The sequence below is a fragment of the Taudactylus pleione genome, unplaced genomic scaffold, assembly GCF_031769625.1.
Source record: "Taudactylus pleione unplaced genomic scaffold, aTauple2 ptg000580l, whole genome shotgun sequence".
Taxonomy (NCBI): domain Eukaryota; kingdom Metazoa; phylum Chordata; class Amphibia; order Anura; family Myobatrachidae; genus Taudactylus; species Taudactylus pleione.
In genome coordinates, this window is record NW_028284982.1 from 567458 (window position 1) to 591582 (window position 24125).

The 24125-nt window shown below is 46.5% G+C and overlaps 1 protein-coding gene across 1 annotated transcript in view; it reads right to left on the reverse strand.

Annotated features, from left to right (window-relative positions):
- TMEM8B (transmembrane protein 8B) overlaps positions 1 to 22816 on the reverse strand; it is a 135138-nt gene extending 112322 nt beyond the window's left edge. The window contains exon 1 of the mRNA XM_088453524.1: positions 22739 to 22816. Within this exon, the coding sequence (XP_088309650.1) occupies positions 22739 to 22814 (76 nt within the window). The 5' untranslated portion in view covers positions 22815 to 22816. The remainder of the gene's footprint in view (positions 1 to 22738) is intronic.
- Positions 22817 to 24125: the final 1309 nt, after the last annotated feature.

A 24125-nucleotide genomic window follows, 5' to 3' on the forward strand; every position in this document is an offset into this window, starting at 1 on the left:
GCTATACCTTACCATGATGCTGCTATAATAACCCTGTACCTTGCAGGATTACTGACATTACTGCGCTATACCTTACCATGATGCTGCTATAATAACCCTGTACCTTGCAGGATTACTGGCATTACTGCGCTCTACCTTACCGTGATGCTGCTATAATAACCCTGTACCTTGCAGGATTACTGGCATTACTTCGCTATACCTTACCATGATGCTGCTATAATAACCCTGTACCTTGCACGATTACTGCGCTATACCTTACCATGATGCTATAATAACCCTGTACCTTGCAGGATTACTGACATTACTGCGCTATACCTTACCGTGATGCTGCTATAATAACCCTGTACATTGCAGGATTACTGGCATTACTGCGCTATACCTTACCGTGATGCTGCTATAATAACCCTGTACCTTGCAGGATTACTGGCATTACTGCGCTATACCTTACCGTGATGCTGCTATAATAACCCTGTACCTTGCAGGATTACTGGCATTACTGCGCTATACCTTACCGTGAAGCTGCTATAATAACCCTGTACCTTGCAGGATTACTGGCATTACTGTGCTATACCTTACCATGATGCTGCTATAATAACCCTGTACCTTGCAGGATTACTGGCATTACTGCGCTATACCTTACCGTGATGCTGCTATAATAACCCTGTACCTTGCAGGATTACTGACATTACTGCGCTATACCTTACCGTGATGCTGCTATAATAACCCTGTACCTTGCAGGATTACTGACATTACTGCGCTATACCTTACCATGATGCTGCTATAATAACCCTGTACCTTGCAGGATTACTGGCATTACTGCGCTATACCTTACCGTGATGCTGCTATAATAACCCTGTACCTTGCAGGATTACTGGCATTACTGTGCTATACCTTACCATGATGCTGCTATAATAACCCTGTACCTTGCAGGATTACTGACATTACTGCGCTATACCTTACCGTGATCATGCTATAATAACCCTGTACCTTGCAGGTTTACTGACATTACTGCGCTATACCTTACCGTGATGCTGCTATAATAACCCTGTACCTTGCAGGATTACTGGCATTACTGCGCTATACCTTACCGTGATGCTGCTATAATAACCCTGTACCTTGCAGGATTACTGGCATTACTTCGCTATACCTTACCGTGATGCTGCTATAATAACCCTGTACCTTGCAGGATTACTGGCATTACTGCGCTATACCTTACCGTGATGCTGCTATAATAACCCTGTACCTTGCAGGATTACTGGCATTACTGCGCTATACCTTACCGTGATGCTGCTATAATAACCCTGTACCTTGCAGGATTACTGGCATTACTGCGCTATACCTTACCGTGATGCTGCTATAATAACCCTGTACCTTGCAGGATTACTGGCATTACTGTGCTATACCTTACCATGATGCTGCTATAATAACCCTGTACCTTGCAGGATTACTGACATTACTTCGCTATACCTTACCATGATGCTGCTATAATAACCCTGTACCTTGCAGGATTACTGGCATTACTGCGCTATACCTTACCATGATGCTGCTATAATAACCCTGTACCTTGCAGGATTACTGGCATTACTGTGCTATACCTTACCATGATGCTGCTATAATAACCCTGTACCTTGCAGGATTACTGGCATTACTGCGCTATACCTTACCGTGATGCTGCTATAATAACCCTGTACCTTGCAGGATTACTGGCATTACTGCGCTATACCTTACCGTGATGCTGCTATAATAACCCTGTACCTTGCAGGATTACTGACATTACTGCGCTATACCTTACCATGATGCTGCTATAATAACCCTGTACCTTGCAGGATTACTGGCATTACTTCGCTATACCTTACCATGATGCTGCTATAATAACCCTTTACCTTGCAGGATTACTGACATTACTGCGCTATACCTTACCATGATGCTGCTATAATAACCCTGTACCTTGCAGGATTACTGACATTACTGTGCTATATCTTACCATGATGCTGCTATAATAACCCTGTACCTTGCAGGATTACTGGCATTACTGTGCTATACCTTACCATGATGCTGCTATAATAACCCTGTACCTTGCAGGATTACTGACATTAATGTGCTATACCTTACCATGATGATGCTATAATAACCCTGTACCTTGCAGGATTACTGACATTAATGCGCTATACCTTACCATGATGCTGCTATAATAACCCTGTACCTTGCAGCATTACTGACATTACTGCGCTATACCTTACCATGATGCTGCTATAATAACCCTGTACCTTGACGGATTACTGGCATTACTGCGCTATACCTTACCTTGATGCTGCTATAATAACCCTGTACCTTGCAGCATTACTGGCATTACTGCGCTATACCTTACCATGATGCTGCTATAATAACCCTGTACCTTGCAGGATTACTGACATTAATGTGCTATACCTTACCATGATGCTGCTATAATAACCCTGTACCTTGCAGGATTACTGACATTAATGTGCTATACCTTACCATGATGCTGCTATAATAACCCTGTACCTTGCAGGATTACTGACATTACTGCGCTATACCTTAAAATGATGCTGCTATAATAACCCTGTACCTTGCAGGATTACTGGCATTACTGCGCTATACCTTACCGTGATACTGCTATAATAACCCTGTACCTTGCAGGATTACTGGCATTACTGTGCTATACCTTACCATGATGCTGCTATAATAACCTTGTACCTTGCAGGATTACTGGCATTACTGCGCTATACCTTACCGTGATGCTGCTATAATAACCCTGTACCTTGCAGGATTACTGACATTACTGCGCTATACCTTACCGTGATGCTGCTATAATAACCCTGTACCTTGCAGGATTACTGACATTACTGCGCTATACCTTACCATGATGCTGCTATAATAACCCTGTACCTTGCAGGATTACTGGCATTACTGTGCTATACCTTACCATGATGCTGCTAGAATGATTCTGAGTTTATCTTCAGTCCTGTGGACATTTATTACCTACAGCAGGAGTCATAGTGCTGGATTCTTGTTCTGCATCCAAGTTGTCTCAGATCTGTGTAATCACTAATCAGTTGCTTCTCACCTGTGTTACACTTCAGACCTCACGTTTCTCTGTTATGGTTAATGCCACATCCACAGTCTGCTTCCTATGCTGAGAGAACCCTACCACACCTAACTCCAGTATCCTGTACACTTCTAGTGTCCTGCAGTTAACCATTGCCCTGCCTTCCTGCACCTGCCTGTAGTAACTACTCCATATATATATATATATATATATATATATATCCTGGGGTCTATGGTCAATTGTGTGAGTCCTTACTACTGGAGGTACAAGACCTGGTGGCTGCTTAAGTACCGGTGTACGCTTCCAGCACTAAGGGAACAGTGGGTGTCTGTTGGAGGCAGAAGACCCTCCCTTCAGCTCAAAGGGTCTCACGCAAAGATGCCAGTGATCCCCATAAGAAGCAGAGAGCGACACCCCAGGCAGGAAAGAGGAACTGCAGGGATTGTGACAGGTGTAGGGTGGTAGAGGGAACACTAGGGTGTAACACAGGTGTATTCTGATCATACCCACACGTGTCTGGCTACATAACACAAGCACCTAGGATAATACACCCTTGGGGTGAAACTCCATGGGAGATGTTGCCCTAATCTGTATTCTCCGCCAACATGACCAGGAGATTCCAGAAAGATAACCCGTGGCTGAGAACTCTGGCACAAAGCTACAGCACAAAGCGGGTCGCAATGCCTTCGAATCCTTACACATACTCCTGATCCATAACCCAGACTTTTTGGATGGCATGGCTGCTTACCCCTTCACCAATTAGAGAAGTCGGGTGTTACTAGCATACCCTCTTTAGTAAGTTGGTCATATTGAGGCACTGTGACTTATTCTGAAGCATAATATAAATCTGAGGCGATCCGGCTCTCCCTGCTGGTGTCTGTACAGGCCCAATGCTATGTCAGTCATATCAGTCACAATGTCTCTGACCGGACTGGAGCATCGTCTGTAACTACAACCCCCTCCTGCCCAAAGGCTGTGCCCATCCACTATACATTCCTAAGAGACATCCCCGCTCATTGTACAGTCACCATTGCTATGGCGCAATGGCTCACACGTTTCCCTACACAGACTGTCCCTACGTTAGAGCAAGCTCTGTTTTCCTGAGAGTCCCTCCCAGCCGGTATGTACACAGAGTTGTTCCTGAATATATACCATAAGACATATTTGTCCTCACTAAGACGATACCATATGGGAATCTCTCTAACCCACAACTGTCCAAAATGTGATCATCCAGAGGCCGATATATTACACCACACGTGGCGCTGTCCATTCATTCATTCTGGCGTTTTATCTGGCAATAAGCGCACAGCTCCTGATAATGTTCCCGTCACTCCTGAGTGGGCGTCTCTGACCCCCATTGGAGCATGGCCACAGACGGTAAAAAGCCACTAATTGCACTGAGGGGAGGAAAACAATCTGCAGAGTTGGACCCAGGGAGTCAGCCCCTCCGTTACCTTTGCTCTATTTCCTATTTCACCAGGATCTGTGCAATAAGGTAAAGCAGGGAGCCCGTATTATTGCTGTATGGGAACCTTATATTCACGCACTACCACCTATAACTAAAGCCCACATGTATAGCAGCCTGCCCCAAACTTCTGCACATCCCCCCCATCCACATGTAGCTTTAGCCAGCCAGGTGCCTCTCCCTGGGACAGCAGCCTTAGCGCTGCCCCTCTACTCACTACATAGTCCCAATTTTTATCAGTTAGAGCTTTTCTGAATATTATACAATACTGTGTACTGAGCCACTATCACTGTCTACCTGGTGTACTGAGCTACTATCACTGTCTACCTGGTGCACTGAGCTACTATCACTGTCTACATGGTGTACTGAGCTACTATCACTGTCTACCTGGTGTACTGAGCCGCTATCACTGTCTACCTGGTGTACTGAGCTACTATCACTGTCTACCTGGTGTACTGAGCTACTATCACTACCTGGTGTACTGAGCTACTATCACTGTCTACCTGCTGTACTGAGCCGCTATCACTGTCTACCAGCTGCTATCACTGTCTACATGGTGTACTGAGCCGCTATCACTGTCTACCTGGTGTACTGAGCCGCTATCACTGTCTACCTGGTGTACTGAGCTACTATCACTACCTGGTGTACTGAGCCGCTATCACTGTCTACCTGGTGTACTGAGCCGCTATCACTGTCTACATGGTGTACTGAGCCGCTATCACTGTCTACCTGGTGTACTGAGCCGCTATCACTGTCTACCTGGTGTACTGAGCCGCTATCACTGTCTACATGGTGTACTGAGCCGCTATCACTGTCTACCTGGTGTACTGAGCCGCTATCACTGTCTACCTGGCGTACTAAGCCGCTATCACTGTCTACCTGGTGTACTGAGCCGCTATCACTGTCTACCTGGTGTACTGAGCCGCTATCACTGTCTACCTGGTGTACTGAGCCGCTATCACTGTCTACCTGGTGTACTGAGCTGCTATCACTGTCTACCTGGTGTACTGAGCTGCTATCACTGTCTACCTGGTGTACTGAGCTGCTATCACTGTCTACCTGGTGTACTGAGCCGCTATCACTGTCTACCTGGTGTACTGAGCCGCTATCACTGTCTACCTGGTGTACTGAGCCGCTATCACTGTCTACATGGTGTACTGAGCTGCTATCACTGTCTACCTGGTGTACTGAGCCGCTATCACTGTCTACCTGGTGTACTGAGCTGCTATCACTGTCTACCTGGTGTACTGAGCTACTATCACTGTCTACCTGGTGTACTGAGCCGCTATCACTGTCTACCTGGTGTACTGAGCTTCTATCACTACCTGGTGTACTGAGCTACTATCACTGTCTACCTGGTGTACTGAGCTGCTATCACTACCTGGTGTACTGAGCTACTATCACTGTCTACCTGGTGTACTGAGCCGCTATCACTGTATACCTGGTGTACTGAGCCGCTATCACTGTCTACCTGGTGTACTGAGCTACTATCACTACCTGGTGTACTGAGCCACTATCACTGTCTACCTGGTGTACTGAGCTACTATCACTGTCTACCTGGTGTACTGAGCCGCTATCACTGTCTACCTGGTGTACTGAGCTGCTATCACTGTCTACCTGGTGTACTGAGCTACTATCACTGTCTACCTGGTGTACTGAGCTACTATCACTGTCTACCTGGTGTACTGAGCCACTATCACTGTCTACCTGGTGTACTGAGCTACTATCACTGTCTACCTGGTGTACTGAGCCACTATCACTGTCTACCTGGTGTACTGAGCTACTATCACTGTCTACCTGGTGTACTGAGCCACTATCACTGTCTACCTGGTATACTGAGCCACTATCACTGTCTACCTGGTGTACTGAGCCGCTATCACTGTGTACCTGGTGTACTGAGCTACTATCACTGTCTACCTGGTGTACTGAGCTACTATCACTGTCTACCTGGTGTACTGAGCTACTATCACTGTCTACCTGGTGTACTGAGCCGCTATCACTGTCTACCTGGTGTACTGAGCCACTATCACTGTCTACCTGGTGTACTGAGCTACTATCACTGTCTACCTGGTGTACTGAGCCACTATCACTACCTGGTGCACTGAGCCACTATCACTGTCTACCTGGTGTACTGAGCTGCTATCACTGTCTACCTGGTGTACTGAGCTGCTATCACTACCTGGTGTACTGAGCTACTATCACTGTCTACCTGATGTACTGAGCCGCTGAGCTGCTATCACTGTCTACCTGGTGTACTGAGCTACTATCACTGTCTACCTGGTGTACTGAGCTACTATCACTGTCTACCTGGTGTACTGAGCCGCTATCACTGTCTACATGGTGTACTGAGCCACTATCACTGTCTACCTGGTGTACTGAGCCGCTATCACTGTCTACCTGGTGTACTGAGCCGCTATCACTGTCTACCTGGTGTACTGAGCTGCTATCACTGTCTACCTGGTGTACTGAGCTGCTATCACTGTCTACCTGGTGTACTGAGCTGCTATCACTGTCTACCTGGTGTACTGAGCTGCTATCACTGTCTACCTGGTGTTCTGAGCTGCTATCACTGTCTACCTGGTGTACTGAGCCGCTATCACTGTCTACCTGGTGTACTGAGCTGCTATCACTGTCTACCTGGTGTACTGAGCTACTATCACTGTCTACCTGGTGCACTGAGCTACTATCACTGTCTACCTGGTGTACTGAGCCGCTATCACTGTCTACCTGGTGTACTGAGCTACTATCACTACCTGGTGCACTGAGCTACTATCACTACCTGGTGTACTGAGCTACTATCACTGTCTACCTGGTGTACTGAGCTACTATCACTGTCTACCTGGTGTACTGAGCCACTATCACTATCTACCTGGTGTACTGAGCTACTATCACTGTCTACCTGGTGTACTGAGCTACTATCACTGTCTACCTGGTGTACTGAGCCACTATCACTGTCTACCTGGTGTACTGAGCCACTATCACTGTCTACCTGGTGTACTGAGCCGCTATCACTGTCTACCTGGTGTACTGAGCCGCTATCACTGTCTACCTGGTGTACTGAGCCGCTATCACTGTCTACCTGGTGTACTGAGCCGCTATCACTGTCTACCTGGTGTACTGAGCCGCTATCACTGTCTACCTGGTGTACTGAGCCGCTATCACTGTCTACCTGGTGTACTGAGCCGCTATCACTGTCTACCTGGTGTACTGAGCCGCTATCACTGTCTACCTGGTGTACTGAGCCGCTATCACTGTCTACCTGGTGTACTGAGCCGCTATCACTGTCTACCTGGTGTACTGAGCCGCTATCACTGTCTACCTGGTGTACTGAGCCGCTATCACTGTCTACCTGGTGTACTGAGCCGCTATCACTGTCTACCTGGTGTACTGAGCCGCTATCACTGTCTACCTGGTGTACTGAGCCGCTATCACTGTCTACCTGGTGTACTGAGCCGCTATCACTGTCTACCTGGTGTACTGAGCCGCTATCACTGTTTACCTGGTGTACTGAGCCGCTATCACTGTCTACCTGGTGTACTGAGCCGCTATCACTGTCTACCTGGTGTACTGAGCCGCTATCACTGTCTACCTGGTGTACTGAGCCGCTATCACTGTCTACCTGGTGTACTGAGCCGCTATCACTGTCTACATGGTGTAATGAGCCGCTATCACTGTCTACCTGCTGTACTGAGCCACTATCACTGTCTACCTGGTGTACTGAGCTACTATCACTGTCTACCTGCTGTACTGAGCCGCTATCACTGTCTACATGGTGTAATGAGCCGCTATCACTGTCTACCTGCTGTACTGAGCCGCTATCACTGTCTACCTGGTGTACTGAGCTACTATCACTGTCTACCTGGTGTACTGAGCCACTATCACTGTCTACCTGGTGTACTGAGCTACTATCACTACCTGGTGTACTGAGCTACTATCACTGTCTACCTGGTGTACTGAGCTACTATCACTGTCTACCTGGTGTACTGAGCCACTATCACTGTCTACCTGGTGTACTGAGCCACTATCACTGTCTACCTGGTGTACTGAGCCGCTGAGCTGCTATCACTGTCTACCTGGTGTACTGAGCTACTATCACTGTCTACCTGGTGTACTGAGCCGCTATCACTGTCTACCTGGTGTACTGAGCCGCTATCACTGTCTACCTGGTGTACTGAGCCGCTATCACTGTCTACCTGGTGTACTGAGCCGCTATCACTGTCTACCTGGTGTACTGAGCCGCTATCACTGTCTACCTGGTGTACTGAGCCGCTATCACTGTCTACCTGGTGTACTGAGCCGCTATCACTGTCTACCTGGTGTACTGAGCCGCTATCACTGTCTACATGGCGTAATGAGCCGCTATCACTGTCTACATGGCGTAATGAGCCGCTATCACTGTCTACATGGCGTAATGAGCCGCTATCACTGTCTACCTGGTGTACTGAGCCGCTATCACTGTCTACCTGGTGTACTGAGCCGCTATCACTGTCTACCTGGTGTACTGAGCCGCTATCACTGTCTACCTGGTGTACTGAGCCGCTATCACTGTCTACCTGGTGTACTGAGCCGCTATCACTGTCTACATGGTGTACTGAGCCGCTATCACTGTCTACATGGTGTACTGAGCCGCTATCACTGTCTACCTGGTGTACTGAGCCGCTATCACTGTCTACCTGGTGTACTGAGCCGCTATCACTGTCTACCAGCTGCTATCACTGTCTACATGGTGTACTGAGCCGCTATCACTGTCTACCTGGTGTACTGAGCCGCTATCACTGTCTACCAGCTGCTATCACTGTCTACATGGTGTACTGAGCCGCTATCACTGTCTACTTCTTCTGTGCAGCACTGGTTACTGATTATAGCTTTCTGCATTGCAGGACCTCCATAATACTTCTATATATAATAGGACCCTCTCTCCCTATAGTAATAATGACAGCCCCCCTCCCCAGCCCTTCTCCCCATACTAATACTGCTAGGGTCCCCTCACCAGCCTCTCTCCTTATAATAATACTGATAGGACCCCCACCCCAGCCTCTCTCCTTATAATAATACTGATAGGACCCCCTCCCCAGCCTCTCTCCCTATAATAATAATATTGATAGGACCCCCTCCCCAGCCTCTCGCCCTATAATAATAATACTGATCGGACCCCCTCCCCCAGCCTGTCCTTCCACAATATGGGGGCAGTTTTCCGGGGGGGCAGTTGGCTGTGTTCAGAAATTCACGAAGTGAAGAAACATTTTAAATAACAGTTTAAAAAAACATTGAACAACATCTGAGACCAGGTAATTCCAAAAACCATATTGAGCATTGTCATTTTCTGATACACTGTGTGGCCACAAAGATGCACGAGGAAAACTCTCAGAGCTGTGTGTGCAATGCCAGGAGCATAGCTGATACAATCTCTGAGCTAATTGCAATAATGACAAGGGATGAACTAGATATTGTAGCAATTACAGTCATGGTGTAATGAAAATCATGACTGGAACATACAGTAGCTATACCGGGCTATACTCTAGTTAGAAAGGACAGAATGGGGAGGATTGGAGGAGGAGTAGTTATGTATGTGAAAAACAGCATAAATGCTACTATACTATAACTTTGTGTGACGATAGGGGGACAAGGACATAATTAGCACTGGTGTGATCTATAGACCACCTGGACAGGGACTGGAGCTGTATAAGTACCTATTGCAGGACATTACTAGAATGGCTTTAAAAGGAGAGGTCATAATCATGGGGGACTTTAATTTACCTGATATAAGCTCGGAGGTGTCTGCTGCAAGTTCCCCTAGAAGTGGCCACTTTCTAAATTCCCTCCAGGGAGCGTCTCTCAACAATTGGTGAGGGAGCCCACTCACAAAAATGCTATTCTGGACATGATACTCACAAACTGTGACAGAATATCGGATGTAAATGTGGGTAAGAACCTAGGATCCAGTGATCACCAAGCAGTATGGTTTAGTCAGAGCCATAACTAGACTTTTTGGTGCCCTGTGCCAGTAACTGCAGACCAGTGACTACAGACCAGTGACCACAGACCAGTGACCACAGACCAGTGACTACAGACCAGTGACTACAGACCAGTGACTACAGACCAGTGGCTACAGACCAGTGACTACAGACCAGTAACTACAGACCAGTGACTACAGACCAGTCCAGTGACTACCGTCCAGTGACTACCGACCAGTGACTACCGACCAGTGACTACAGGCCAGTAACTACAGACCAGTAACTACAGACCAGTGACTACAGACCAATGACTACAGACCAATAACTACAGACCAGTGACTACAGACCAGTGACTACAGACCAGTGACTACAGACCAGTGGCTACAGACCAGTGACTACAGAACAGTAACTACAGACCAGTCCAGTGACTACCGACCAGTGACTACCGACCAGTGACTACCGACCAGTGACTACAGGCCAGTAACTACAGACCAGTAACTACAGACCAGTGACTACAGACCAATAACTACAGACCAGTGACTACAGGCCAGTAACTACAGACCAGTGCCTACAGACCAGTGCCTACTGACCAGTGCCTACAGACCAGTGACCACAGACCAGTGACCACAGACCAGTGACCACAGACCTGTGACCACAGACCAGTGACTACAGACCAGTGACTACAGACCAGTAACTACAGACCAGTGACCACAGACCAGTCCAGTGACTACCGTCCAGTGACTACCGACCAGTGACTACAGGCCAGTGACTACAGACCAGTAACTACAGACCAGTGACTACAGACCAGTGACTACAGACCAATGACTACAGACCAATAACTACAGACCAGTGACTACAGACCAGTGACTACAGACCAGTGGCTACAGACCAGTGACTACAGACCAGTAACTACAGACCAGTGACTACAGACCAGTCCAGTGACTACCGACCAGTGACTACCGACCAGTGACTACCGACCAGTGACTACAGGCCAGTAACTACAGACCAGTAACTACAGACCAGTGACTACAGACCAATAACTACAGACCAGTGACTACAGGCCAGTAACTACAGACCAGTAACTACAGACCAGTGCCTACAGACCAGTGCCTACTGACCAGTGCCTACAGACCAGTGACTACAGACCAGTGACCACAGACCAGTGACCACAGACCAGTGACTACAGACCAGTGACCACAGACCAGTGACCACAGACCTGTGACCACAGACCAGTGACCACAGACCAGTGACCACAGACCAGTGACCACAGACCAGTGACCACAGACCAGTGACTACAGACCTGTGACTACAGACCAGTGACTACAGACCAGTGACTACAGACCAGTGACTACAGACCAGTGAGCCTTACATCAGTAGTGGGGAAAATTATGGAAACACTAGTAAAAGAAAGACTTGTGGAACATCTCAAATCCAACAATTTACAGGATCCCAAACAGCATGGATTTACTGGGGGGAGATCAGGCCAAACAAATCTTATTCACTTTTTTGACTTGGTGTCAAAAGTAATAGATAAAGGGGGAGGGGCGTAAATGAAGCTTATCTAGACGTTAGTAAGGCTTTTGACATGGTCCCTGGATAAGTACCTATTGCAGGACATTACTAGAATGGCTTTAAAAGGAGAGGTCATAATCATGGGAGACTTTAATTTACCTGATATAAGCTCGGAGGTGTCTGCTGCAAGTTCCCCTAGAAGTGGCCACTTTCTAAATTCCCTCCAGGGAGCGTCTCTCAACAATTGGTGAGGGAGCCCACTCACAAAAATGCTATTCTGGACATGATACTCACAAACTGTGACAGAATATCGGATGTAAATGTGGGTAAGAACCTAGGATCCAGTGATCACCAAGCAGTATGGTTTAGTCAGAGCCGTAACTAGACTTTTTGGTGCCCTGTGCCAGTAACTGCAAACCAGTGACTACAGACCAGTGACCACAGTCCAGTGACTACAGACCAGTGACTACAGACCAGTGACTACAGACCAGTGACTACAGACCAGTCCAGTGACTACCGACCAGTGACTACCGACCAGTGACTACAGGCCAGTAACTACAGACCAATAACTACAGACCAGTGACTACAGGCCAGTGACTACAGACCAGTAACTACAGACCAGTGCCTACAGACCAGTGCCTACAGACCAGTGACTACAGACCAGTGACCACAGACCAGTGACCACAGACCAGTGACTACAGACCAGTAACTACAGACCAGTAACTACAGACCAGTGACTACAGATCAGTGACTACAGACCAGTGACCACAGACCAGTGACTACAGACCAGTGACCACAGACCAGTGACCACAGACCTGTGACTACAGACCAGTGACTACAGACCAGTGACTACAGACCAGTGACTACAGACCAGTGAGCCTTACATCAGTAGTGGGAAAATTATGGAAACACTAGTAAAAGAAAGACTTGTGGAACATCTCAAATCCAACAATTTACAGGATCCCAAACAGCATGGATTTACTGGGGGGAGATCAGGCCAAACAAATCTTATTCACTTTTTTGACTTGGTGTCAAAAGTAATAGATAAAGGGGGGGGGGCGTAAAGGAAGCTTATCTAGACGTTAGAAAGGCTTTTGACACGTTCCCGCATCGTCGAATGATAAACAAACTGGAAAGCTTGGGATTGGGTTCTGTGGGCCGTATTCAATTAGCGGCGAAAAATTAAATTTTTTTCGCCAAATGCAAAAGCGGCCGTTTTTCGACAAAAAAGTGATATTTTCGAAAAAAAAAAAAACAGACGCAATTGGCAAAAAAAAACTGGAGATAAGTTTTCTCCATTCCAGACCAGGCAAAAAAAATGCAAAATCCCTATTTTTGGCTAAAAATGTGGGGATTTCTTTCAGAACACTTTGGACACCCCCCTAATGATAAATGACCCCCAAAAAATTTGAAACTTGCACACTTTGGTGAAAAACGGCTGCGCAAATTTTCGGTAAAAAAAAAACAAAAACGTTGAAAATGGTTTTAATGTATTGCGTGTGATTTTTCGGGGGACGGTATGGATGTGTGAAATATTTTAAACATCGCATGCGGCCGCAGCAGGCTTTTTTTTACAGTTTTTAAAATTACGTTTGTACGACACGAAAATATCCTTGCACCCATTTTAATGTACCCCCAATTTACGTGGAACAGTAATTTTCTGGGGAAAAAATTGCTGCCTCTCAATTTAAACGTATTTTTTTTTTCACCCAAAATCGTGCGTCATTTTTCAACAAAGTGTGCAACTTACAAAAATTTTTGGGGGGTCATTTATCATTGGGGGGGAGGGGGTGTCCAAAGGGTTCTGAAAGAAATCTCCACATTTTTAGCCAAAAATAGGGGTTTTGCATTTTTTTTACGCCTGGTCTGAAATGGAGAAAACTTATCTCCAGTTTTTTTTCGCCAATTGCGTTTTCGCCTGTTTTTTAGCAAAAATATCGCTGTTTTTTTGGGCAAAAAATTGAATACGGCCGTATGACTGTTGAATGGATAAGATCGTGGTTGCAGGACAGGAAACAGACAGTTGTAGTAAATGTAGAGTATTCATAGGAGGTAAATGTTACCAGTGGAGAACCCCAGGGATCAGTACTTGGGCCAATGCTTTTTAATATCTATGTTGGTGATATTGCAAATAATATATAGAGCCATATTCAATTAGAGGCAAATTTTTCGCCTGTCCGACTGTTCGCTTCATTCGCCTGTTTCAGAGGCGAATTTATTCCGTGCTCGTCCCCACTTTTCGCCTAATTCAATTGCAAAATAGGCGAACACGGAAACAGGCGAATACGGAACAGGTGAAAAGTATTGAAAGAACTGGGGAAATCAGTCTGTACCCCAGAAAAAGATGCACTAACATAGGGAATCAGTATAGATGTGTACTAATAACCCTAATAAAGCTATTTTGTGTACTTAAGTTGTGTAAATTGGCTGCTATTAGCGTTTTTGTAAAAGTGGTGAAGAATGGCATAAAGCTGTAGTTTTTGGTGAAAATAAGAACTCCTGTCAAATTTGGGATGCTTGAAAATGGGTGCTAGCATATTCTTATGTCTCTAAAGTGAACTTTTAAAAAACGTGAAAAATCCACCTGCTGCATGCACCTGCAATCCCAAAAACACCTGACCTATACTTGTGGACCCCCAAGAAGTCTTTTTCACTACTATTAATGTTTATCCCCCCACTTTTTAAATTGACACCCCAAAAATGATATGTCTTTTTTGGGGTGTTCTTAGGTTTTAGTTTCTGGTTTTTTAGCGTATTTGTCCCAAGGGGTCTGAGTTGTTTCCCCACGTTTGTACTCCAAAATAAAGATTTTGCATTTCTTTTCACCAGCTATTGATTGGAGAATCATTTTTGGAGAATTGTTTCGACTTAGGCGAAATTGTCCTGGAATTGAATTTGGCGAATTTTTTTTTAGGCAAATTTTTAACAAAAAAAACAGGCGAATATGGCTTTTCACCTCTAATTGAATTCCCCTATTAGTATCAAGGACACTATAATGGAAAATACAGAGGAGGACAGGGATCTAGGAGTCACTATTTCAGGTCACTTAAAGCCAAGTAATGCACCAAAGCAATGAGGAGGCCAGTCAGAAGCTTGGTGCATAGAGAATCAGTAGTAACAAGAAAGAAGTGATAATACCACTGTATAAGTCATTGGTACGTCCTCATCTCCAATACTGTGTTCAGTTCTGGAGGCCATATCTCCAGAAAGATATTAATACATTAGAGACTGTACAAAGAAGGGCAACTAAAATGGTGCATGGCCTACAGCACAGAACGTACCAGGAAAGACTAAAAGACCCTAATATGTATAGTTTGGAGCAGAGAAGGGAAAGGGGGGACATGATAGAACGTTCAAATATATAAAGGGACAGGAGGGAAGCATTCTTCAATGAAAGAGAAGTATTAGAACAAGAGGACATGCACTGACACTGGGGGGTGGTAGGTTCAGGGGAAATGTGAGGAATAATGACATCACAGAGAGGGTAGTGGATCGGTGGAATAGCCCCCATCAGAGGTGGTTGGAGCTAAAACGGTGGAACAATGTAAACATGCTTGGAGACATATAGACATAAGAATTAATAATACTGATAGGACCCCCTCCCCCAGCCTCTCTCCCTATAATAATACTGATAGGACCCCCTCCCCCAGCCTCTCTCCCTATAATAATAATACTGATAGGACCCCTCCCCCAGCCTCTCTCCCTATAATAATAATAATAATACTGATAGGAACCCCTCCCCAGCCTCTCTCTCTATAATAATAATACTGATAGGACCCCCTCCGCCAGCCTCTCTCCCTATAATAATACTGATAGGATCCCCTCCCCCAGCCTCTCTCCCTATAATAATAATACTGATAGGACCCCCTCCCCCAGCTTCTCTCCCTATGATAATACTGATAGGATCCCCTCCCCCAGCATCTCTCCCTATAATAATAATACTGATAGGACCCCCTCCGCCAGCCTCTCTCCCTATAATAATACTGATAGGACCCCCTCCCCCAGCCTCTCTCCCTATAATAATAATACTGATAGGACCCCCTCCGCCAGCCTCTCTCCCTATAATAATACTGATAGGATCCCCTCCCCCAGCCTCTCTCCCTATAATAATAATACTGATAGGACCCCCTCCCCCAGCTTCTCTCCCTATGATAATACTGATAGGATCCCCTCCCCCAGCATCTCTCCCTATAATAATAATACTGATAGGACCCCCTCTGCCAGCCTCTCTACCTATAATAATACTGATAGGACCCCCTCCCCCAGCCTCTCTCCCTATAATAATAATACTGATAGGACCCCCTCCGCCAGCCTCTCTCCCTATAATAATACTGATAGGATCCCCTCCCCCAGCCTCTCTCCCTATAATAATAATACTGATAGGACCCCCTCCCCCAGCTTCTCTCCCTATAATAATACTGATAGGATCCCCTCCCCCAGCATCTCTCCCTATAATAATAATACTGATAGGACCCCCTCCCCCAGCCTCTCTCCCTATAATAATAATACTGATAGGACCCCCTCCCCCAGCTTCTCTCCCTATAATAATAATACTGATAGGATCCCCTCCCCCAGCCTCTCTCCCTATAATAATAATACTGATAGGACCCCCTCCCCCAGGCTCTCTCCCTATAATAATAATACTGATAGGATCCCCTCCCCCAGCTTCTCTCCCTATAATAATACTGATAGGATCCCCTCCCCCAGCCTCTCTCCCTATAATAATAATACTGATAGGACCCCCTCCCCTAGCTTCTCTCCCTATCATAATAATACTGATAGGATCCCCTCCCCCAGCTTCTCTCCCTATAATAATAATACTGATAGGACCCCCTCCCCCAGCCTCTCTCCCTATAATAATACTGATAGCAACCCCTCCCCCAGCCTCTCTCCCTATAATAATACTGATAGGATCCCCTCCCCCAGCCTCTCTCCTTATAATAATAATACTGATAGGACCCCCTCCCCCAGCCTCTCTCCCTATAATAATAATACTGATAGGCTCCCCTCCCCCAGCCTCTCTCCCTATAATAATACTGATAGGATCCCCTCCCCCAGCCTCTCTCCCTATAATAATAATACTGATAGGTCCCCCTCCCCCAGCCTCTCTCCCTATAATAATAATACTGATAGGCTCCCCTCCCCCAGCCTCTCTCCCTATAATAATAATACTGATAGGATCCCCTCCCCCAGCCTCTCTCCCTATAATAGTAATAATACTGATAGGTCCCCCTCCCCCAGCCTCTCTCCCTATAATAATACTGATAGGATCCCCTCCCCCAGCCTCTCTCCCTATAATAATAATACTGATAGGCTCCCCTCCCCCAGCCTCTCTCCCTATAATAATAATACTGATAGGATCCCCTCCCCCAGCCTCTCAACCTATAATAATAATACTGATAGGATCCCCTCCCACAGCCTCTCTCCCTATAATAATAATACTGATAGTATCCCCTCCCCCAGCCTCTCTCCCTATAATAATAATACTGATAGGACCCCCTCCCCCAGCCTCTATCCCTATAATAATAATACTGATAGGATCCCCTCCCCCAGCCTCTCTCCCTATAATAATAATACTGATAGGACCCCCTCCCCCAGCCTCTCTCCCTATAATAATACTGATAGGACCACCTCCCCCAGGCTCTCCCTATAATAATACTGATAGGATCCCCTCCCCAGAATGATCCCTATAATAATAATACTGATAGGACCCCTCCCCAGCCTCTCTCCCTATAATAATAATACTGATAGGACCCGCTCCCCCAGCCTCTCTCCCTATAATAATAATACTGATAGGACCCCCTCCACAGCCTCTCTCCCTATAATAATAATAATACTGATAGGATCCCCTCCCCCAGCCTCTCTCCTTATAATAATAATACTGATAGGACCTCTCCACAGCCTCTCTCCCTATAATAATAATACTGATAGGACCCCCCTCCCCAGCCTCTCTCCCTATAATAATACTGATAGCCCCCCTCCCCAGCCTCTCTCCCTATAATAATAATACAGATAGGACCCCCCTCCCCAGCCTCTCTCCCTATAATAATAAAACTGATAGGACCCCCTCCCCCAGCCTCTCTCCCTATAATAATAATACTGATAGGATCCCCTCCCCCAGCCTCTCTCCCTATAATAATAATGATAGTATCCCCTCCCCCAGCCTCTCTCCCTATAATAATAATACTGATAGGACCCCCTCCCCCAGCCTCTCTCCCTATAATAATAATGATAGGACCCCCTCCCCCAGCCTCTCTCCCTATAATAATACTGATAGGACCCCCTCCCCCAGCCTCTCTCCCTATAATAATAATACTGATAGGATCCCCTCCCCCAGCCTCTCTCCTTATAATAATAATACTGATAGGATCCCCTCCCCAGCCTGGCCCCTATAATAATAATACTGATAGGACCCCCTCCCCAGCCTCTCTCCCTATAATAATAATACTGATAGGACCCCCTCCCCAGCCTCTCTTCCTATAATAATAATACTGATAGGATTCCCTCCCCCAGCCTCTCTCCTTATAATAATAATACTGATAGGACCCCTCCCCAGCCTCTCTCCCTATAATAATAATACTGATAGGACCCCCCTCCCCAGCCTCTCTCCCTATAATAATAATACTGATAGCCCTCCTGCCCAGCCTCTCTCCCTATAATAATAATAATACTGGTAGGATCCCCTCCCCCAGCCTCTCTCCCTATAATAATAATACTGATAGGATCCCCTCCGCAGCCTCTCTCCCTATAATAATACTGATAGGACCCCCTCCCCCAGCCTCTCTCCCTATAATAATACTGATAGGATCACCTCCCCAGCCTCTCTCCCTATAATAATACTGATAGGACCCCCTCCCCCAGCCTCTCTCCCTATAATAATAATACTGATAGGATCCCCTCCCCTAGCCTCTCTCCCTATAATAATAATACTGATAGGACCCCCCTCCCCAGCCTCTCACCCTATAATAATACTGATAGGACCCCCTCCCCCAGCCTCTCTCCCTATAATAATAATACTGATAGGATCCCCTCCCCTAGCCTCTCTCCCTATAATAATAATACTGATAGGACCCCTCCCCAGCCTCTCTCCCTATAATAATAATACTGATAGGACCCCCCTCCCCAGCCTCTCTCCCTATAATAATAATACTGATAGCCCTCCTGCCCAGCCTCTCTCCCTATAATAATAATACTGATAGGATCCCCTCCCCCAGCCTCTCTCCCTATAATAATAATACTGATAGGGTCCCCTCCCCAGCCTCTCTCCCTATAATAATACTGATAGGACCCCCTCCCCCAGCCTCTCTCCCTATAATAATAATACTGATAGGATCCCCCTCCCCAGCCTCTCTCCCTATAATAATAACACTGATAGGATCCCCTCCCCCAGCCTCTCTCCTTATAATAATAATACTGATAGGACCCCTCTCCAGCCTCTCTCCCTATAATAATAATACTGATAGGACCCCCCTCCCCAGCCTTTCTCCCTATAATAATAATACTGAAAGGACCCCCTTCCCCAGCCTCTCTCCCTATAATAATAATACTGATAGGATCCCCTCCCCCAGCCTCTCTCCTTATAATAAAAATACTGATAGGATCCCCCCCCCAGCCTCTCTCCCTACAATAATAATACTGATAGGATCCCCTCCCCCACCCTCTTTCCCTATAATAATACTGATAGGATCCCCTCCCCCAGCCTCTCTCCCTATAATACTGATAGGATCCCCTCCCCCAGCCTCTCTCCCTATAACAATAATACTGATCGGAACCCCTCCCCAAGCCTATCTCCCTATAATAATAATACTGATAGGACCCCCTCCCCCATCCTCTCTCCCTATAATAATAATACAAATAGGATCCCTTCCCCCAGCCTCTCTCCCTATAATAATAATAATACTGAAAGGATCCCCTCCCCCAGCCACTCTCCCTATAATAATAATACTGATAGGACACCGTCCCCAGCCTCTCTCCCTATAATAATAATACTGAAAGGACCCCCTCCCCCAGCCTCTCTCCCTATAATAATAATACTGATAGGATCCCCTCACCAGCCTCTCTCCCTATAATAATAATACTGATAGGACCCCCTTCCCAGCCTCCCTCCCTATAATAATAATACTGATCGGACCCACTCCCCCAGCCTCTCTCCTATAATAATAATAATAATACTGATAGGATCCCCTCCCCCAGCCTCTCTCCCTATAATAATAATACTGGTAGGACCCATTCCCCAGCCTGTCCCCCTATAATAATAATACTGATAGGACCTCCTCCCCAGCCTGTCTCCCTATAATAATAATACTGATAGGATCCCCTCCCCCAGCCTCTCTCCCTATAATAATACTGATAGGACCCCCTCCCACAGCCTCTCTCCCTATAATAATACTGATAGGATCCCCTCCCCCAGCCTCTCTCCCTATAATAATAATACTGATAGGATCCCCTCCCCCAGCCTCTCTCCTTATAATAATAATACTGATAGGATCCCCTCCCCAGCCTGACCCCTATAATAATAATACTGATAGGACCCCCTTCCCAGCCTGTCTTCCTATAATAATACTGATAGGACCCCCTCCCACAGCCACTCTCCCTATAATAATAATACTGATAAGATCCCCTCCCCCAGACTGTCTCCCTATAATAATAATACTGATAGGATCCCCTCCCCAGCCTCTCTCCCTATAATAATAATACTGATAGGATCCCCTCTCCCAGCCTCTCTCCCTATAATAATACTGATAGGATCCCCTCCCCCAGCCTCTCTCCCTATAATAATAATACTGATAGGACCCCCTCCCCAGCCTCTCTCTATAATAATAATAATACTGATAGGACCCCCTCCCCCAGCCTGTCCCCCTATAATAATAATACTGATAGGACCCCCTCCCCAGCCTGTCCCCCTATAATAATAATACTGATAGGACCCCCACCCCAGCCTGTCTCCCTATAATAATAATACTGATAGGACCCATTTCCCCAGCCTCTCTCCCTATAATAATACTGATAGGACCCCCTCCCCCAGCCTCTCTCCCTATAATAATACTGATAGGACACCCTTCCCCTGCCTCTCCCTATAATAATAATACTGATAGGACCCCCCAACCCAGCCTCTCTCCCTATAATAATAATACTGATAGGACCCACTCCCCAGCCTCTCTCCCTATAATAATACTGATAGGACCCCCTGCCCAGCCTCCTTCCCTATAATAATAATACTGATAGGACCCCCTCCCCAGCCTCTCTCCCTATAATAATAATACTGATAGGACCCCCTCCCCAGCCTGTCTCCCTATAATAATACTGATAGTATCCCCTCCCCCAGCCTCTCTCCCTATAATAATAATACTGATAGAACCCCCTCCCCCAGCCTCTCTCCCTATAATAATACTGATAGGACCCCCTTCCCCAGCCTCTCTCCCTATAATAATAATACTGATAGGACCCCCTCCCCCAGCCTCTCTCCCTATAATAATACTGATAGGACACCCTTCCCCAGCCTCTCTCCCTATAATAATAATACTGATTGGACCCCCTCCCCAGCCTGTCTCCCTATAATAATACTGATAGGACCCACTTCCCCAGCCTGTCCTTCTACAATATTACTACTGATCAGACCCCCTTCCCCTTCCTGTTCCCCTATAATAATACTGATAGACCCCCTCCCCACCCTCTCTCCCTGTAATAATACTGATCGGACCCCCTCCCCAGGCTCTCTACCTATAATATTAATACTGGTATGACCCCCTCCCCAGCCTGTCTCCCTATAATAATACTGATAGGACCCCCACCCCCAGCCTCTCTCCCTATAATAATAACACTGATCGGACCCCCTCCCCAGCCTGCCTCCCCTATAATAATAAATCTGATAGGACCCACTCCCCAGCCTCTCTCCCTATAATAATACTGATAGGACCCCCTCCCCAGCCTCCTTCCCTATAATAATAATACTGATTGGACCCCCTCCCCAGCCTGTTTCCCTATAATAATAATACTGATAGGATCCCCTCCCCCAGCCTGTCTCCCTATAATAATACTGATAGGACCCCCACCCCCAGCCTCTCTCCCTATAATAATAATACTGATCGGACCCCCTCCCCAGCCTGCCTCCCCTATAATTATAATACTGATAGGACCCCCTCCCCAGCCTATCTCCCTATTATAATAATACTGATAGGACCCCCACCCCCAGCCTCTCTCCCTATAATAATAATACTGATCGGACCCAGTCCCCAGCCTGCCTCCCTTATAATTATAATACTGATAGGACCCCCTCCCCAGCCTGTCTTCCTATAATAATAATACAGATAGGACCCACTCCCCAGCCTCTCTCCCTATAATAATAATGATAGGACCCCCTCCCCAGCCTCTCTCCCTATAATATTAATACTGGTATGACCCCCTCCCCAGCCTGTCTCCCTATAATAATACTGATAGGACCACCACCCCCAGCCTCTCTCCCTATAATAATAATATTACTGATAGGACCCCCTCCTCAGCCTGTTTCCCTATAATAATAATACTGATCGGACCCCCTCCCCCAGCCTATCTCCCTATAATAATAATATTACTGATAGGACCCCCTCCTCAGCCTGTCTCCCTATAATAATAATATTACTGATAGGACCCCCTCCTCAGCCTGTTTCCCTATAATAATAATACTGATAGGACCCCGTCCCCCTATAATAACAGCAGTGCAGGGAACCCTCCCCTATAGTAATGACACTGGTACCCCCTCACCGGCCAGGCAGGCTGCTGCCACCACCAGGGTCTGTGCCAGGTACCCGGAGCCTCCTCCCTGCAGCCTCAGCCTCATTGTTGTAGAATGTCTCCAGCTCCCCCCCCCCCTTCTGCACCAGCTGCGTGACATCATGGGGAGGGTTTACACTCAACGAGCTCCTGATTGGCTGGGATCATTGTCATTCATCTGCCCTGTCCTCATCTGTGGGTGACAGTGACAGCATCTCCTCCTGTTATACATGTTAGTTACATATATGCAGCTGTAACGACCAGGCTGACATTAGCTTCTTATTCAGAACATGTTATAGGAAAACATTTTTATCATATAGAATCTATAAGCTTACATTGAATAAACAAAATATAATATATATTACACAAATTTCAATTGTACTTTGCTGGGCCCACACAGGTTCTGGGCATGAATTGGGTGGTAAAGTGGGCATAGGGACCAGATTTTCTTTATTTGAATAAGTAGCTGTAGTTGTACAAGGGTTAGAGAGCCTCGGGCAACACATTTGACACTTGGGGGTAAATTTACTAAGATTCGAGATGGTCCCGATTTTCAAAGTGATTTATCTCACTGGAATTCTACAAAATTCAGGTGATTTAGGCCCTCATTCAGAGCCGCTCGCTAGCGGCCGTACGCTCGTTCCGAGCGATGTTCGCACATCTGCGCATGCGTACGGTTTTTAGTACGCATGCGCGAATCAGTCAGTGCGGCCGAAAATCGTTTGTATGCTATATAGCGAGTGCCTGCTATTTTGAGTGACAGAATGAGGCGTATGTGGGTGGTAACAGGGGAAGGTGCTTGTAAACGGGGGAGTGGAATTCGAACGCAGGCGTGCTTAAAGGTCAAAACGGGCGTTTTAAGGGTGTGCATAATTAATACAGCAGCGTCATTGACCACGTTACTTGGTTTTTTTTTAACTCAGAACTGCTCGCAAAATAGCGGTTGAAAAAACCAACCACAAGAATAGCGAGCAGTTCATACGCTGTACGATGTACTCGATTAATCTAATAAATAGCGGACATGACGTATGGTGCGAGCGGCCAGGGGGCGTTTTTAACAAATAAACGAGCGTATGTTTTGCACGCTCGTTCAGACTTAGAGGTGTGAACAGACTGCAATTTGCGAACGGATCATTTGAATAGCCACCCCTTGTTTTTGAACGAACGACCGCAAATAGCGAACGGCTCTGAATCAGGCCCTTAATCCCTTTTCTTTTACCAAATTTACCAACAGGCAATTTGAGGCTAAACGAGTTTGCCGATGGTGAAGCAGAACGAGATATCTCTCCCGAGTAACTTGCAGGAGATCACTCACCTGAGATTGCACTGTGTTCTCTCTGCAAATCTCTCCGAGCTAGCAGCCTGCCCATACTGTCAG